This window comes from Acipenser ruthenus, chromosome 14 (assembly GCF_902713425.1).
Source record: "Acipenser ruthenus chromosome 14, fAciRut3.2 maternal haplotype, whole genome shotgun sequence".
Taxonomy (NCBI): domain Eukaryota; kingdom Metazoa; phylum Chordata; class Actinopteri; order Acipenseriformes; family Acipenseridae; genus Acipenser; species Acipenser ruthenus.
Window position 1 is genome coordinate 35,394,217 of NC_081202.1, and position 18,495 is coordinate 35,412,711.

At 41.3% G+C, this 18,495-nt stretch overlaps 1 protein-coding gene across 5 annotated transcripts in view; it reads right to left on the reverse strand.

The window, feature by feature from the left end:
* Positions 1-18,495, reverse strand: part of LOC117973509 (FYVE, RhoGEF and PH domain-containing protein 4-like) — a 122,633-nt gene that overhangs the window by 42,852 nt on the left and 61,286 nt on the right. For 3 of the 5 annotated variants that reach the window (XM_058986455.1, XM_058986456.1, XM_058986458.1), the window contains exons 2-3: positions 18,051-18,140; positions 16,234-16,323 (exon numbers count right to left, since the gene is read on the reverse strand). In XM_058986455.1, coding sequence (XP_058842438.1) covers positions 16,234-16,323; positions 18,051-18,140 — 180 coding nt within the window. Of the gene's footprint in view, positions 1-10,300; positions 10,421-16,233; positions 16,324-18,050; positions 18,141-18,495 lie in introns of those variants that run through there. The other 2 variants (XM_058986459.1, XM_058986460.1) reach the window with 2 other exon arrangements.

An 18,495-nucleotide genomic window follows, 5' to 3' on the forward strand; every position in this document is an offset into this window, starting at 1 on the left:
CCTGTACACCATCTGATTTGACTCTTGTAATGAATGTGAAGATCACAATGGTGTTCCAAAGCACACTGGCTCCAAAGGATACTAATATCTATATTCACAATGTGCTATTTACAATTCTCAATAAACTACTCTAACGTACATGTACAACACATTGCAATAATTACAAAAGTAACAAAGCATGGGGTTCGTCTGTAAACAAAAAGCTATTAAGGGTAGAAATCCGTATGACAGAATGCGAGAAGAATTTGATAACATGATGTGATCAGGAGCTTGTCCCAATTCTCCTATTACATTCTGTCCAGGACATTACCAGGAGTGATATTAAGCAGGTTTGATTGTAAATGTGTTGGGCTATAGCTGAGGGCAAAATGGCTGCTGTTGTCACTGCACCTTGCTGTAAACTGCCAAAAGCTTGCATGAAGAACTAACAGTACTGAAGCTTCACAGGACACACTAATACAATGTATTTTGCTCAATTTCCTTCTCTGCCCAGTTTCCTCTCCTATTTCTTTTTGATGTAGTTTCTCAACCACCGTGGCCTTAATACAACATAGGGAAGAGGGGAAAAAATTAAAAACAGGCAGAACCTAGGCTTCACATATGATAATGATTTAGCAAATATTTTAAGGAACAGCAAACCTATAAAGTTGGCGTCAGTAGTTTTAAAACATTTTCTCACTTCTCATTATCATTACAACATTCTCACCAGCCCTGCACTGCTTTGATCTTAAATTTTCCAGCGTTACTACAGCACTGTGCCACAGAGAATGGTACTCTTTACTCTCAACGTGAGCGCTCAAAAAGGCAGACAAAAGCACTGTGTCGGGGTGCAGTGGGCTGTGTATTTTTCAGCAGAATGCCTGCAATATTATGGGAGTACTAACGCACTGCAGGTAAAGTACACAGAGCAGCAGGGGCGGCCTGCAATCGCATTGAAGCACAAAAACTGAAAATGCTGTTGCCCTTAAAGCTTTGTTTATCCCCCAACCGGCTGAAAAACTTCTTGCTCTGGATCAAATTTTGATCCAAATCTATGCTGACATTTCTAAAAACCAAGGGGATGTGTTCTTCCTGGTTTGTAATCCATTCATGTATGCATGCCACAGAGAACAGGGACTGTTAACTGGGTTTAAAACACTAGAATAAAACAATACGAAAAATGACAAGTACATCAGTGATATACATCCCAGTAAGAATGTGTGACATACAGCCTGATTGATGGACTGACAGCTAAAACTATAACAAAAGTTTAGTAGACAAATGTTTCGGCGAATTACTTTTTCAGGATGGTACCATATTATGATACTATTAATCACATGTGCTAAACAAAAAGAATGTGCTTTAGCAAGTTTCATCGATTTAGGATAAGAGGTTGTATAGCTAACTTTGGAGAATGCAAACAAACTGAAACGTTTGCTTGCACTCTCCATTTGGTTAACCCTTTCAGTCCTGGCCTTATCCTAGCACTGTGTGTTAACATACAGTGGCTCTCAAAAGTGTTCACCCCCCTTGGACTTTTCTACATTTTATTGTGTTACAACATGGAATCAAAATTGATTTAATTAGGAGTTTTTGCCAATGATCAACGCAAAAAATGTCCATAATGTCAAAGTGAACAATAAAATATACAAATTGTTCTAAATTAATTACAAATACAAAACAGAAAATAATTGATTGCATAAGTATTCACCTCCTTGAGTCAATATTTTGTAGAGGCACCTTTGGCAGCAATTACAGCCATGGGTCTATTTGGATAAGTCTCTACCAGCTTTGCACATCTGGACACTGCAATTTTTGCCCATTCTTTTTTGCAAAATTGCTCAAGCTCCGTCAAGTTGGATGGGGACCTTTGGTGAACAGCAATTTTCAACTCTTTCCACATATTCTCAATTGGATTGAGGTCCGGGCTTTGACTGGGCCACTCCAGGACATTGACCTTTTTGTTTTTAAGCCACTCCAGTGTGGTTTTGGCTGTATGTTTGGGGTCATTGTCCTGCTGGAAGATGAATCTTCTCCCAGTCCCAGGTCTCTTGCAGACTTCAGCAGGTTTTCCTCCAGGATTTCTCTGTACTTTGCTGCATCCATTTTGCCCTCTATCTTCACAAGCTTTCCAGGCCCTGACACAGAGAAGCATCCCCATAGCATGATGCTGCCACCACCATGCTTCATGGTAGGGATGGTGTTCTCAGGATGAAGTGCGGTGTTAGGCTTGTGCCAAACATAGCTCTTAGCGCTGAGGCCAAAAAGCTCTATTTTGGTCTCATCAGACCATAGAATCTTCTTCCACTCGGTCTCAGAGTCTCCCACATGCCTTCTGGCAAACTCTAGCCGAGATTTGATGTGAGTTTTTTTCAACAATGGCTTTCTTTTTGCCACTCTCCCATAAAGGCCAGTTTTGTGAAGCACCCGGGCTATTGTTGCCGTATGCACAGTGTCTCCCAGCTCAGCCGTGGAAGACTGTAACTCCTTTAGAGTTGCCATAGGCCTCTTGGTGGCCTCCCTGACTAGTGCCCTTCTTGCCTGTTCTAGACAGATTCACAGTTGTGCCATATTCTCTTCATTTCTTAATAATGGACTTTACTGTGCTCCGGGGGATATTCAATGCCTTGGAAATGTTCTTATATCCTACCCCTAATTGGTGCTTTTGAAGAACCTTATTCCGGATTTGCTTTGAATGTTCCTTCGTCTTCATGATGTAGTTTTTATTAGGAAATGTACTAACCAACTGTGGGACCTCCCAGAGACAGGTGTATTTAACCTGAAATCATGTGAAACACCTTAACTGCACACAGGTAGACTCCATTCACTAATTATGTGACTTCTGAAGACAATTGGTTGCACCAGAGCTTATTTAGGGGTGTCATAGCAAAGGGGGTGAATACTTATTCAATCAATTATTTTCTGTTTTATATTTGTAATTAATTTAGAACAATTTGTAGATTTTATTTTTCACTTTGACGTTATGGACTTTTTTGTGTTGATCAGTGGAAAAAACTCCTAATTAAATCCATTTTGATTCGATGTTGTAACACAATAAAATGTGGAAAAGTCCAAGGGGGGCAAATACTTTTGAGAGCCACTGTCTGCTGTCTGAAATCACGTTGGAACCTCACTGCACTCCTAGGTAGTGTAGAAATATATGTAAGAAAAATCCTGTCCTGTTCTCATGAATACTCAATAAAGGAGTTCATTTTTTAATTATGTAACTTAATATCGATAAAAATAATTCAGAACTGAAAGGGTTAAAATGTTATTTTTCTTCTTCAATAAGCATAATTGACAATAGGTTTGATGTACTATGTTGCAACTAAAGGTATTCTCCTGATGCATCATACTTCAGTTAGTGCAGTAGTAAGGAAGCCTGGCCATTGCCTCAGTAGTTAATGCGCAAGGATGATTACAGCAGCATTGAGCATGCTCCAGGGTGCAGGAATGAAATACGAAGCAATTAAACACGGAACATGCTGCAGAAATAATAATTCCAGGCATATAGACTTTTCAAACTTCACAAACAATACGTTCTATTTACTTACATTCACGGCAGTCAAACGGGTGGAAAATCCTTCCATTGTACAGCAATATGTTCAGCAACAATACAGCTGCATACGAACAGTCTTCAGTTTAACTACGACTTATATCTTCTTAAAGTATTATGCAGTTACAACGTTCCTATTTCTTATGTTTGTCTGTATTTCTTACTGTATGTATGATTTTAAAGCATATCTGTATGGTATATATGGTCAAAAAACTGTACTTGCTCTAGCTACAAACTAACTGCATCATCTGTCCCTCTGTCCTTTTTTTTCACCATTTTCTTTCCAACTCAAATTTAACAATACTGCCTGAACCACTATTGTTAAATACCAGAATGCCATATTACAAAAAATACATTCTGTAGGCATTACTAAAATGACGGTGGAGGATGAGCCCTCATTGTATATGAGACTTTTTCTTTAGTGCGCCTTGGAATATCGTTCCATCTTTTCTTAATCTCCTCCACCATTCTTATAATAATGCCTACACTCTAGAAGTAAAGACTCTCGTTAGAACCTTGCTGTGCCACTATAGGGAGACCTTTTTGATGCTTCTAAGAACCTTTTTGACATGGATTCTATATTCTCTATTTGCAGACTTTGTTTTGTCATGTAACCTATGAAAAAATGTATTGAAAATTGGAGGAGTTTGCAAAACAATACAGTACCGGTATTATAAACCGTACTTTACAATCTGACTTGATCAGAAGGGTTAAAAAATTAGCTCTTTTCAAAATGTTATTAAATGTTTCTTTGTCCTTGAAAACGATGTCTCCTTCTTGCTGCAGTCAAGTCTCCCACATCACCTTACCTTTTATATAGCCTACTGTCTGACTGCTGCAAATTAACGCCTGCTTTTCAGAGTTCTTAAAATAATCACGCAAATACGAGGCCTGCAATTACCAGCAGCTTTAATACATTAGACAGAATATTTAATAGACCTCATTTGCAAAATCCCTCCCAATTATAGCGGTTTTGTTTAGAAATGCCCCAGAATTACATATGCATATACAGAATTACATATGCATCAAGGGCTAAAGCGCACAGAGACATTGCCCCCACAAATCACGTGTTAATTGCGTGTTTATGCCATTGCGTGTGTTTTAAAAATCCCATCCAAGAATTCAGAACCCTCAGCGCCCGTTTTACAGCCGTAAAACATGCGCAATCCTTTTATAAATCTGGGCCTGAGCATTTCATTCATAGGTCCAGAAACACAATTTAATGATCAGTAAAAGATGGTTAAATTCTTTAGATTCAAGCAAGAAATATTCATCAGGTTTCATGTCAGACTGATTAAAATAATAGTGGCGCCCCATACTGTGTGTATGTCTCCTGGTTAAAATAATGCACTGTGTTACTGTATTTACTGTGGCTACTTCAAAGTGAAACGTCCTTTAGTTACAATAAAGGCTTAAGTCATTACAATATCTTTAAAAGGATAAATCATTCATGCCTGCTGGGCACGCGGAGTGGATACATACAAAAATTAACTTCAAATGATTTAATTGCCTGTTCAACTTTTTTTTTTAATTAGGCTTTTAAATAACCATTAAATAATCATTTCCTTTGCTACACACAGACAAGCTGGGAGATCAAAGTCACCTTTACCTGGCTGCCCTGCTTAAGGATTCCACAAGGACTCGTTAAAACGAGAGTGAAGGAGAACAGCCAAGAACCAACTCCCTTGTCTCCATCAAACCCATTAAAAGCATGCCTGTTTCCAGCTCTACCAAGGGGAAAGTGGAAGTGTTGTTATTTCTCTGTAGAATACGACCGATTCTGCATTCCATTTTACATTATTTACTGACCTTTTTCTATGTAGCTCTCCAAGTGTAGCCGGATGTGTTTATGTATGACAGTTTGGGTTTGTAACGGATATAAGCAAGTCTGGCTTTTGAGGTGTGATATTTTGCTGCATATATTGGTCTGGCAGTGAGGATGCAGTGCATTATGTATGCTATTTATAAAACAAGTGTTAAGAGATATAATTGATGCTGCTGACTGTATTTATTTATTTTTTGTTTTACTCGATGTCACTTTAGAATCTATCTTGCACTCATTCAATTCCAATGGCAGAATGACTGGGAATTGTGCTGTTTGAAATTACACTAAGCAGTAATTACGCTAAGCAGGGCTTGTTGGTTACTCACCTGTCCTGAGGAGGCTGTGTGGTCCAGTGGTTAAAGAAAAGGGCTTGTAACCAGGAGGTCCCCGGTTCAAATCCCACCTCAGCCACTGACTCATTGTGTGACCCTGAGCAAGTCACTTAACCTCCTTGTGCTCCGTCTTTCGGGTGAGACGTAATTGTAAGCAACTCTGCAGCTGATGCATAGTTCACACACCCTAGTCTCTGTAAGTCGCCTTGGATAAAGGCGTCTGCTAAATAAACAAATAATAATAACCACAGAACTCCAGGAACATTTATGGTGTCTTTTCTATGTATCTAGTCTAGGCTTCTGGAGTGTAGAACAAAATAGTTACGGTCGCAAAGTGGGTAAACAATACAAGTCAGTATGATTGCTAAAAACAGTACCTTCTGTTTGCATTACAAAGCTTACCCTGGATGGCCAATACTACAGGGCAATTACACTAACCAAACAGATAGCGAGATTACAAAATCAGAATTCCCTATTCACAGGCAGTCAGGATATACCACATGATGTATTAACTTTTTATTCACCGTCACTCGTTTTTTGTTTGAATAAAATCATTTGGCAGCCAACAATAGTAATGTGTATTCAAAAACAAAAGGCTGAACGTCAGTCCCACATTAGGAACATGCAATAGCCATCATGTAAACTACAAACACTGCAGGCCTAATTTTAAAAAAAAATGCCCTCCCTCCTTTCCATTCTGGTTAGTTTTAGAACATTAAAATAGTTTTGGTCCAAACAGTGGCTTGCACTTACAGAATGGTGCACTGTGTCTGTGTGGGAGTGTGTGAAAACTGCAATGTAAGTTCCTAAATCATACACGTGCCATGATTCACTTCGTAACCTAGACACCTTGCCTCATCAAATCACTAAAATAGTCTCCACAATGATGATCTGAAAAATAATGCACACAGTACATGTGATTTCAGAATTCTGTCTTTACAAAACCATTTGCCTGATGGACCGTCTGTGAAACTGAATATTGAATATGGGATGAATACAGAATGCACAGCTAAATAAAGATACATCACTCCTGAATGTCAACTGCACAAGGGTTAGACTGAAAATTAGAAACATCTGTGTTATTTAGCACAACTCCATCATATACACTGTCTAACCACTTTCACACTGGCATGCTCTGCCCGGGTCAGAACCTACCCGGGTCAGGACCCGGTGTCATGCGGGTCGGCTATGCGATTTCACAGTGCTTTTAATAAAGCAGGGTTGACCTGGGTGACAGACGCAAGTACACAATGCGCGTATCAATGCCCCGGAAGCAGCTTGTTACGGACGCTTCCATCCAAGCTTCTCTGGATTGAACCGTCAGCCCAAATGTTGATTAGAGCAAATGTTTCTTCATGGTGTGTCTACATGGTGTGCCTCAAGTCAGAAAAATATGTAATAAATATCTCCCTGGTGAAGTCACAGTTTTCAAGACAGCAGAGCGGACACATTTTTATAGAGGATTGATTGCAGAAGCTTGGATGACAGGTGCTTCCATAACCAAGCCAAACAACTGGTGAACTGTGAAGACACTATCGCCATTTCATATTCATCAAGTGTGCACCAAAGATGTCTAATTTATCTTCATAGTTTTTTGTGCATCCTTATTTATATCTAAACCAGCCCTCTGATCCCCTACTCAAAGCTGCTGGGCTGTGATTGGTTGCTCTCTGTTAATTAAAGCTGCTCAAGCAATTACATTCCCTTTTCAATCTGATTTTCATTCTGCCAGAACATTATAGTGTCCTGGTTAGTTCCTGTTTCGTTCCGACAGCACAATGTAGAATGGTCACCATTCATAAAAACAATGACCCCTTGTAACAGGGGGAGACCTGTGCTGACTCTTCTGACGTGTTCATAGTGCTGCAGGGAGAGGGCAGCGGCTCGTCAAGATCCGCCTGTCAGTCATGGCAGTGACACGGAGAGGTGGGAGAGTGGGTGTGCGGACTTTCCTTCTCTCTGAGTGGCTGGGAGGCGGGTCTTGGGGGAATTGCTGACCCTATAAGTTTCATTCTGCTGTTCCCTCAGGTCTGCCCACGGAGACGTAAAAGGCGTGCGGAAGCGCTGGAGAAAAAAAAACAGCCGGGACGAAAATCCCAGCAAGACAACTAAATAATAAAAGAAAGAGATAAAAGAATCAGCGGTAGCGGTGGAAAACTCTTGGGCAGCCCCGATACAGTGTATAGCAGGCTGAGGGAGCCGCTAGGGTAGGACGGAGACCCGGGCCGTGCGGGTAGCGACGGTTGGGGTGAAGCTGCCGAGCGCAGCACTTTTTATTTTGTAGTTTTGTTTACTGTGTTTTGTTTCCCCTGTTCCTTTCGCCTTTTGATTAGTGTTTTTGTTTCAACCTCTGTACCCTGTACCGCTCTGGTATAGTTGTGGCTCTGTCGCTACCATAGCTGGTACGGCAGGCCACAGACAACAGCGCCCTCTGCGGGCTGACCCAAAATCAGTTTCTAATAAAACTGGGCACCTGTGCGGTGTTTTCAGACCCATTTCTCTGTGTCATGTGTCAGTGAATTACCCACCACCCTTCCACACCCCTCTTGACATTTTCCCCCACAATGTGTACGTCCTGGATGTTAATCACCACCCACAAAGTAAACAGCTACAGTTCCACTGAGCAGATTCCCCAATGCTCTAAAAGGACTGTATGGATTCATCTTTCTGGGTCTACCTACTGCACAGTGCCATTCATGGATAACTGTTTTAATAATTGGGTCTGGTATTAATAAAAATCAATAGGGGGTTTTTGGGCCCGCTGAGGTCAGAAATGCTAATCTTGTTTTTTTTTTTTTTTTTTTTTTTTTTAAATTTCCCCTTCAACCTGGCAAAAGTCAACCTAAAGTAAAAAAGTGACCCTGACCAGAAAAATCACCCTGGGCTCAACTTAGTCGCTACCATCATGTGTAGCATCTTGTTCGACTCGTAATAAATATGGCTTTCGAGAAAAAAATACCAGGAGCATCTAACTCACTTTTGGCAAGTTGCCAGATGAGGGGTCAGTAACAAGTTTTATTTGAACTTCAGCCCAACCCTTTACCCTGTAGGGGATGTGGGTCCTAAAATGTTAGTATTGCTATAAGAACCTTAGGGACCACTACTGCAAATTTTGTGAAGCCCCTGCCACTGGTCATTAACCCCCTCTGAAATTAGAATTTTTGGTATTTCTACCAAGTTTTGGGGGGGCTCCAAAAAATCACCCAAAGATATTTTTGGATAGATGTTGATGAGATCTACAAGAATCAAGCAACACCTTTTGGTATCCGCAGATTTTGGATTCGTGCATTGCTTATGGCCACTTTGGTGAGGCTAAAGTACCACATAGTCCTAACTGAACTGGCGTTATTCTTCAATTTTGCATTGTCTGGGTTTAGATCTAGAGTAAAAAGTGACAGGGTGTGCTTCCAGTGGCACTGTCTTGGAGCTGAGGGGTTATAAACTTGCATGTGGAAATTAGATTTCTTTGTTACAGTGACACATTTGAAAACCTCAATTAGGAGCGTTTTAAAAACTACACTTCCACTTCTTGTCTAAATATACAGCTTAAGAGGACCATGTTTCCTCCATTAGTGCTGATGACACATAAATCTCAGATGATGGACAAAAATTCAGGGTCGGTGTCGTGTGCATGCAAAAAAAAAGATCTCGTACCACACACTGCTAGAAGTGGTCTGAAGCTTACAAAAGTGTTTTGTTGATAACCTTTCAACCTAACTGTGCTGTCTCGTGCATCTAATATTTAGCAACACTGAGTTCCTGTTCCTGATCTCGTACTCAGCATTCAGTGGTATTTTTCTGTCTGATTATTAAAAGTTTATAAAGACAATAAATCCCTCAAGCAGAAGGTACTGCCTTTTCTGGCTGAGTGTCATCATGTCATTAATTGACTGTGTGGACACCAGTGACTGGGAAAGCCTGCGATTGAAATACAACCTTCACAAAAGCTAGTTAAACGGTGTCAGCGTCTGCTATGGAAATACGTCCTCGTAGAATGATTTAGTGATAACCATGCCCAAGTCTGGTTACCTGGTCCCCCGTGTGAGTGGAGTGGGTTTCCCTAGACTGCACTTGCAGGTCTGCAGTGCTGAAACACTTCTGGGTTGTAGTGGTTTGTATCCTACGGCTGCTCGCTATTTTTGTTTTCATCACAACCCCTTGTCTACAGTTCATTCTGGGCCCTCCTGAAAACAAGACACCTCAAAAACTAAAATGTATAAACACACATATATACAGTAAATACAGGTCTAAACAGAATTCCGGTACTCTGCAACAATCCTTACAAACTGTGCAACTCCCATTAGGAACTACTGCAACAAAACACAGAGACTTCAGAGGCCAGGTTCATAGAAGAGGACTCTGTGCCAAACTGACTGTTAAAGTACAGCACCCCACTGAAGTTCAAGGTGAGAGGGAAGACAGCATTCAGGCACCAGGTCCCTTGCTAAGTGTTAGAACACAAACCCTGAGCTACGGGCTGTCATTATGGCTCAATAAAATGCAACAGAGCTACAGTATTATCTCGCTAATCTACTAGCTTATCAGTTACCCAGAACAACATGCTCTGTTAGGAATGCAGCTCATGCAATTAAATCTAAACAAACTCACCAGAAGGTAGGTCATCACACATGGTATATACCAAAGAAGGACCCAGGTCTGCCCTTACTGAAAAAGAAAGCCAAACTCGAGAAACTATGATGCAAACGTACAGTGCTCCTGCTTAAAAGCAGATTAATAATTAGTTCCTGTTTCCCACTTTGAACCTTTGAATGTGTTGAAATAACCACAATAACCTCCTCAAAACAAGAAAAGCAACATTTCTCATGACTGCAAACCATGGCGTCTGTGTATCTCTATCTACCTACAAGCATGTTCTGTTTTACTGTGCACTGAAATATATTTCCTCAGTTTACTACGTTCTTCCAAAGTTCAGTGCATTCCAATTTATCAGGCGATTTGATTTTTAGGTCCCTCAAAGGTTCGTTTTCCAAGGATGGAATTAAGACTCCCAATGCATAGCAATTTCATCCATCCCTGGTTTTACTATGAGTTTAGTATATGTAACAAGCATAAAGACTTACATACACACTAATCAAGCTTGTATTAAAACCTGGAATGGGTGAAGCTGCTATGCAACAGGAGTCTTATTTCCATCCCTGGGTTTCACAAGCACCCTGTTGCCTCCCTCCAGAACTACCGTCCTGTATCCCTCTTACCCTTCCTCTCTAAAACCCTCGAGCGGGCAGAACACCGCCAGCTCTCTGCTTTCCTGTCTAACCACTCTCTGCTCGACCCTCTCCAATCTGGTTTCCTCTACTCACTCCACTGAAACTGCTCTCCTGTCTGTCACCAACTCGCTAAACTCTGCACTGCTGCCTCTCTCTCTCCTCTGTCCTTTTTCTCCTCGATCTCTCTGCTGCCTTTGACACTGTCAATCACTCTATTCTCCTATCCTCTCTCGCTGACCTGGGAATCTCCAGCACTGCTCTGGCCTGGTTCTCCTCCTACCTCTCTGACCGCACCTACCAGGTAACCAGACGCGGCTCAACCTCAGCACCTCATCCTCTCTCAACAGCAGTTCCCCAAGGATCACTCTTTGGTCCTCTCCTGTTCTGTCTCTACACCCGCTCCTAGGGCCCCCTCATCGCATCCTATGGTTTCTCATACCATTTCTATGCTGATGATGCTCAGATCCTCCTCTCCTTCCCCCCCTCTGACCCCACCATCCCCTCCCATATCTCTACCTGTCTCTCTGCTATCTCCTCCTGGATGCACTCGCATCACCTCATACTCAACCTCTCTAAAGCTGACCTCCTTTTCTTCCCATCCTCATCTTCCCCCTCCTCTGATCTTTCTATCTCCATTCCTGTGGAATCTACCACACTCTCTCCCTCCTCCTCAGCCAAGAACCTTGGAGTAACCCTGGATCCCTGCCTCTCCTACACCCAGCACATCTCCACTCTAGCACGCACTTGCCGATTCTTCCTGAGCAACATACGAAGAATCCGACCCTTCCTCACCAACTACTCCACGCAACTCCTCGTCCAGGCCCTGGTACTCTCTCGCCTAGACTACTGCATCTCCCTCCTGGCCGGCCTCCCTGCGTCCACCACCCGTCCGCTCCAGCTCATCCAGAACTCTGCTGCTTGCCTGGTGTTCTCTCTGCCTCAATTCTCCCACGCTACTCCACTGCTCCGCTCACTCCACTGACTCCCGATCACCGCTCGCATCCAGTTCAAGACTCTTGTACTCGCCTACCGATGCCTTAACCAGACTGCACCCAGCTACCTCCAGACCCTCATCTCTCCCTACACCCTCACCCGACCTCTCCTCTCCGCCTGCACTAGAAGACTGGCTGTACCTCCTCTACGCTCCCCTGCCGCCAGAGCCTGCTCCTTCTCCACCCTCGCCCCGCAGTGGTGGAACGACCTTCCTACGGATGTCAGGACTGCCCAATCCCTGAACACCTTCCGGGGCCTCCTCAAGACACACCTCTTCAGACAACACCTCTAATACAATATAGCACTCTGCCTTTAATGCACTTTAACCTGCACTTATCTGCTCCCTATTTTACTGTATTTAATCATGCACTTAACCTAATCTGTAGTATTTTGTATTTCACCTGCACTCGTATCTAACCCTGATGTAACTATCAATACTGTTATCTGCTCTTGAACTGCCCCGATATCAAATCGTACTGTGTTTTGTATTTGCTCTTATTAGGACTGAAGTCATTGTATTTTGTACTTGCTCTTAATTGTACTGTAAATATGTATTTTTTGTATACAACTATAAGTCACCCTGGGTAAGGGCGTCTGCTAATAAATAAATAAATAAATAAATAAATAAATAAATAAATAATGTCAGGCCACGGTTTGCAGCAGTAAGCTGTATCGATTTCATATTTTGCTACACTGATAATAGTTTACAGAAAGCAAGGAGAGCGAGTATTTTCTCAGTTGCCTTTGTGGAATACATAAAATATGTTATTAATGCAGTGAGGCACCACAACTTTCAATAAGGAATATCACTGGATATTTGTAATGCAGGTAAATGATGCATTTTACACGTAACAATTTACTCAAGTACTTATCTCCCTCTTAGTAAGACTAAAGGAATCCTGCAGTTGAAATCAACCCTAACAGACCTGTTTAATTTTCAGCTGTGCTGAGCCTCACACTGAGCTGGGTTTCAGAACCAGTCTCTCGCTTCTCAGACCAACCTTTAAAACAAACATAACTTTCTATTTGAATGTTCCCTCCTAAAAGACCAAACAAGCTCCCTCTTGCCAGTGTATCTGAACCAAATCAAGCACTCAATGAGGAGTCCTCCAAGCCTCACCATCACAGGCACAACTTGTCACCAACTCTCCTGTGCACACACCAGTGAAGATACACAGTACCGCTGAGGAATGTTAGCACATTTAATAAAAACAAGAAGCATCATCATTTATGTCTATATGTGTGTGTGTGGGAAAGACTGCACGTTGAGATTAAATGTAGGGAATTATCTTTGAGAGGTGTGAAGCTCATGTTTGGTAGCTTACACTGATTAGTACTGCTAGGCTGATGTGTGAATTGTACTCCAAAAAAATCCAAAAAAACCCAACACACTATAGATTACTATAAGGAAATATATAGACATATCTGTAGATCTCTCCCGTTTCAATAGATCTGTGGATTTCTATCATTTTCTACAGCTATGTAAAACTGGCGATACATTCTTTTCATTTTCTGTAGATTTCGCTAAATATCTACAGAGGGTTATATTGAAAGAAATACCTAAAACAAGTCTGCGTCTGTACAGTATGTCTTTATGTGTGTCTGTATGCATGCAGCATGTCTGTATGAGTGTATGCATGTACAGTTTGTGCTCCATCTAGACTGCCTCAGAGAGCCAAGGCAGGGTTCTCCCTAGACTCCATGTTTCTATATGCCTCATGCAGGTATAATGGAAGTAACTGGAGGTGTGAGTCAGCCGCAGCTGGTATCATGATTCCATATACACACTGTAAGAAAATAGCATTGCTTACCCTCACTGCACTGCAACAACCCCCTGCCTTTCAATCCTGGGCCTCTCTCAAGCACTAGAAATAGGGCTGAATTGTGCAGTGGATTTTGACACAACCCACTTAAGCCGTGTTTGAAATAAGGCCTTGCCAAGGCATAAGAGGTTATAGAATGATCCCACTGTGCCACCTATGCTCGCTTTAATAATTTAACAGTGTTATGAAACTGGTTAACACACACACACACTCACAAGCACACATGATATCCAAACCTGGGTACAGAGCTCCAAGCCCCTCCCAGCCTGGTATTCAGCGAGCTGTATGCATGCTAGGCATCTTTTGCGGCTAGGTATCAAACAAAGGCACAGGACATTTCATAAGGGAGAAACTGTATCTCTGTCTAATTAAATTGAAATCCTAAACTGAATTAAAACAGTGAATTTGACACAGCAGCAGCTGTGGAACAGGGAACGCTTATGCTGGTAATCCCTGTGGTGGTTTAGTTTGCATTTGCCACTCATCTGTATTTCCAATTGGCAGCCAGGGCTCTTTGAGCTCATGGGAGTTGGCATGTGTTCTGTGGCTGACTCCTGTCTTCCTGTATGAGAAGGTGTCACCCTGCCTGGCAGCATTGCCCTCGGGATCCCACTCCTATTTCTATTAGTCTCCTGCTAGCAGCCAGAGTACATGAAGGGACTGGGAGATCATTTAAATTGTAGAAACACCGACTGGACTGTTACCAGCACACTGAAGTGCCCATGCCAGAATACAATGTGATGGGACATGCTCCTAATATTACTCACATTTAACAGTCATACAGCTGACTTCATATCATTTTGGGAAAATAAATGCATGAAACCAGAAGATCTACATGTAAGTAAGCTGCGGTACAGTATAGAAATGTTCTGGATATAATGGTAGAGCCACATATTGTGTGAACAAAAACAAAACCATGCCACGTTGCAAAGCAATCCAGAACACATTTACAAATGCACCGCAATGCATAATCCCATTTTCTTTATAAATATTCATAATGAGTATGGTATTTAAATACAATTCTATCTGGTCACTAACAGTTAACAATACTATTTATGGCAAGAAGATCAACTGCACACATTCTGTTGTGGGAGATTGAATCTTTAAAAAATAAAACCACTGCTAAATCCCAGTAATAAAGAGAACAGCACTGGATTGAGTTTTTTATTTTCTTTTTCTTTTTTTTTGGTGCTAGGGTTGAATATTTATTTGCATTCAGTTTGCTGCTGATTTACTGGGACAAAATGCCTGTGAGGAATGACGTCTTTTCTGATTAAATATTGGTTTGAAAGAAAGCAAATACAGCAATGCGATATTCAAGAGGCACTACTCAGAACTGTGATGCCAGATTTAAAATCCACAAACAATATCATATGACAATATCAGTTCTGGAATAGAAAGAGTATGGGTGGACTGAAGCTGGCCCCTTACTCTAGCTCTACAAAGACGTGGCCTTCACTTATCTTTCATAACACAATGCAGTTTGTATCATGAAAACACTGCTATGGCATCAACACAGACAGATCCATTTCACAGGACATTAGTGCTAAACAGTCAAACTGCTGCAGAGTCAATTACAAAAATATCGACTATTGTCCTGTTTTACAGCAGTGAGATTAATTACAGTTCAGCACCACATTGCCCCCTCCCTCGATATCATCAACCATCATAACTCGGCACTAATGCACAGTCTTTAGTGCAAAAGCTCTATAGCATGGTCTTTAGTGCAAAAGTACAGATGGGCAGGCTAGGTGGTGCAGCGGTTAATTCACAAGCCTCTCTTGCCTCAACCTGGACCACAGCTACACGACCTTGAATAATGTATTCCCGGGCCCTGTCGGGTCTAGTACACAGCTGGCAGGTGTGCACTGAATGATTCTCTTGAGTACTGGGCTGCAGAATGTTTATCAGCCCATCTCCCCCTTGGCTCAGAGCAGTTTTATAATTAGATTAGAAGTGGAGGAAGTGGTCAGCACTGCTCTGTGTTCCTTATTGAATATCCTCATGCAACAGGTCAAAAACATTAAAAGGAAGGGACACTTTCTGAGTGCTGCACCACAACACTGCTGGTAAGCTCGTAGGTATACTGTGTGAAATCAATTGCTTTATTGATCAGGATCTAGAAAGATGAAAAGTTAAGAGGACCTCGGTATAAAACAAACAGAATTATATTGCCAGGCAGAATGGGTTTCTGTGTATTAATTTCCTAATTACGTTTACCAGGAACAAATCATTTAAAATTAAAGTGTAAAAAGTTGTCAGGATGTTAACAATGAAAAGAACAATTACAGGTACGTTATTTAAACAGTTGTAGCAACAAGTGGGGACGTGTAACACTATATTCAGAACCCCGCTACTTACTCTTTAACAAAATCAATTTTATGCATGCTGGTTAATGTCTATTCTTCTTGGAGTGTTGTCCCGATTTCGTTTTTCTTAAAGCACAGTACAATTTACACCATTTTATTTCAACAGAGAAAGTGGTAGATTTGGATACCTTTTGTTTGAGAGACTTTCAAAACCACACAGGCTCCTTCATCGGGGACCCGGGGGAGCGAGCTGAAACTGTGCTGTTTACCTTTCTCATCTGAAAAAAAAACCACACACAAAACAAAAACAAATCAGTTTTTATTAAACAATTAGGTAAAGTAATCTCATGTAGATTTACTTTTTTGTACTTCCACTACAATGGCAGGTTTTGTTTACCAGGCCTGGAATATTGACTCCCATTGCATAGCAGTTTGATCCATTTCTAGTTTTACTATGAGTTTAATAAGATTCACCTGAGCTTGTTACCTAGACACTATGGCTAATCAAGCTCGTAATGCTGTAAAACCTGGAATGGGTGAAACTGCTATGTAATAAGAGTCTTATTTCCATCCCTGAATTTGCACTGACAAAACACCTTAAAGACATTCAGTCTTTGGTTATCTAATTGTGAATCCTGTTTAGTTAATTGTAGCCGTGGGGTGAGTGAATGGTAAACTGCAAACCGGTAACACAGAACAAACAATTTGGCATGACACCTACTTGGATCGAAGATCCCCTGCCTGGTTGTCGGACAAGGCAGGACACCCCATAGAACTCAACTTAGAAATTTAAAGTAGGAGATAGGGGCAGGTGGTGGGTTGCGAAAGAACAACTGTTTTCTCATAAGCTCCCAGCTCAGTACTGAGCTAAAGGTTTACCACCATTAATACAATATACCAAACACATTACATAACTGTGTTCCACACAGCAAATAAGTGCTTTAGGGGTGGCAGACCCATTTTAAAGAAGCCATCAAATTTGACTATGAGGTTGCTTTGAAAACCCAGCACAGTCCATGCAGCAAAACCTTTGTACGGCACTGTATGATACATGTCAGTAGATGGAGGCTATCCCCATATGTTCTGTCACCTGGTGTGCCAGATTTCCTATCAAAACACATTCTTTCCTTCAATTTCATTTTACAGCTACACAGCTGTATAAATGTCCACCGAGTCTGTAAAGGACAAGCTGAGGACTGTGCTGGCTATATGAGATTGCAAGTAATGAAGACATCTGTAATCAAGTCACAAATTCAGCTCCCGTGGAGAACTCCACTTGCAGTTATTATCGATTCAGTTATACATTGTGTGTTTCTTACAACAAGAGCGTGAAAGAATATGAAACAATGCCGTTGGGGCGCTAAAACATAGCCAGTATCAGTAGCAGCATATATTCAAATATAAGCAAATTGAGACAGCTTTACTGGAGAAGTCACTATACTTTGCAAAACCTTACCTGTGGTAGCAGAAATGTTCCTGATGACTAAGCAGCAAATTAAAAACAAAAAAACAATGTCGTTCTTCTTTGTGGTTGATTTTCATTTTTAATTACGCTTGGCTTCCCCCCTCCCCCCTATTTTTCTATTTTACAAGGAAGTTAACTGCATTTATATTGTTAATACTTAACCTAGCCTGGGCTGTACTTTTGGCACAGCAACACACCTCCAGTTGTTCCAGAAGTACCCTAAAGAGACTTGCATGCTGTGTTTGACAACCATGACACGCAATCAACCCTCTTTTAAACTTACAAATTAAAACCCTCCTCTTTCAGTGCAGGTGGATATCCTAGTTCTTGGTCTCTTTGCTCCAGGGTCATGCATTGCACCGTTTTTCTTTGTTCTTTATTCATAGTACAGTAGAACCTACCACATTCAATCCTGTGAGATACGATTCCCTCTATTTAATGTCTATTCTTCTTGGAGTGTTGTCCCGATTTCGTTTTTCTTAAAGCACAGTACAATTTACACCATTTTATTTCAACAGAGAAAGTGGTAGATTTGGATACCTTTTGTTTGAGAGACTTTCAAAACCACACAGGCTCCTTCATCGGGGACCTGGGGGAGCGAGCTGAAACTGTGCTGTTTACCTTTCTCATCTGAAAAAAAAAAACACACACAAAACAAAAACAAATCAGTTTTTATTAAACAATTAGGTAAAGTAATCTCATGTAGATTTACTTTTTTGTACTTCCACTACAATGGCAGGTTTTGTTTACCAGGCCTGAAAATATGACTCCCATTGCATAGCAGTTTGATCCATTTCTAGTTTTACTATGGGTTTAATAAGACTCACCTGAGCTTGTTAGCTAGACACTATGGCTATTCAAGCTCGTAATGCTGTAAAACCTGGAATGGGTGAAACTGCTATGCAATAAGAGTCTTATTTCCATCCCTGAATTTGCACTGACAAAACACCTTAAAGACATTCAGTCTTTGGTTATCTAATTGTGA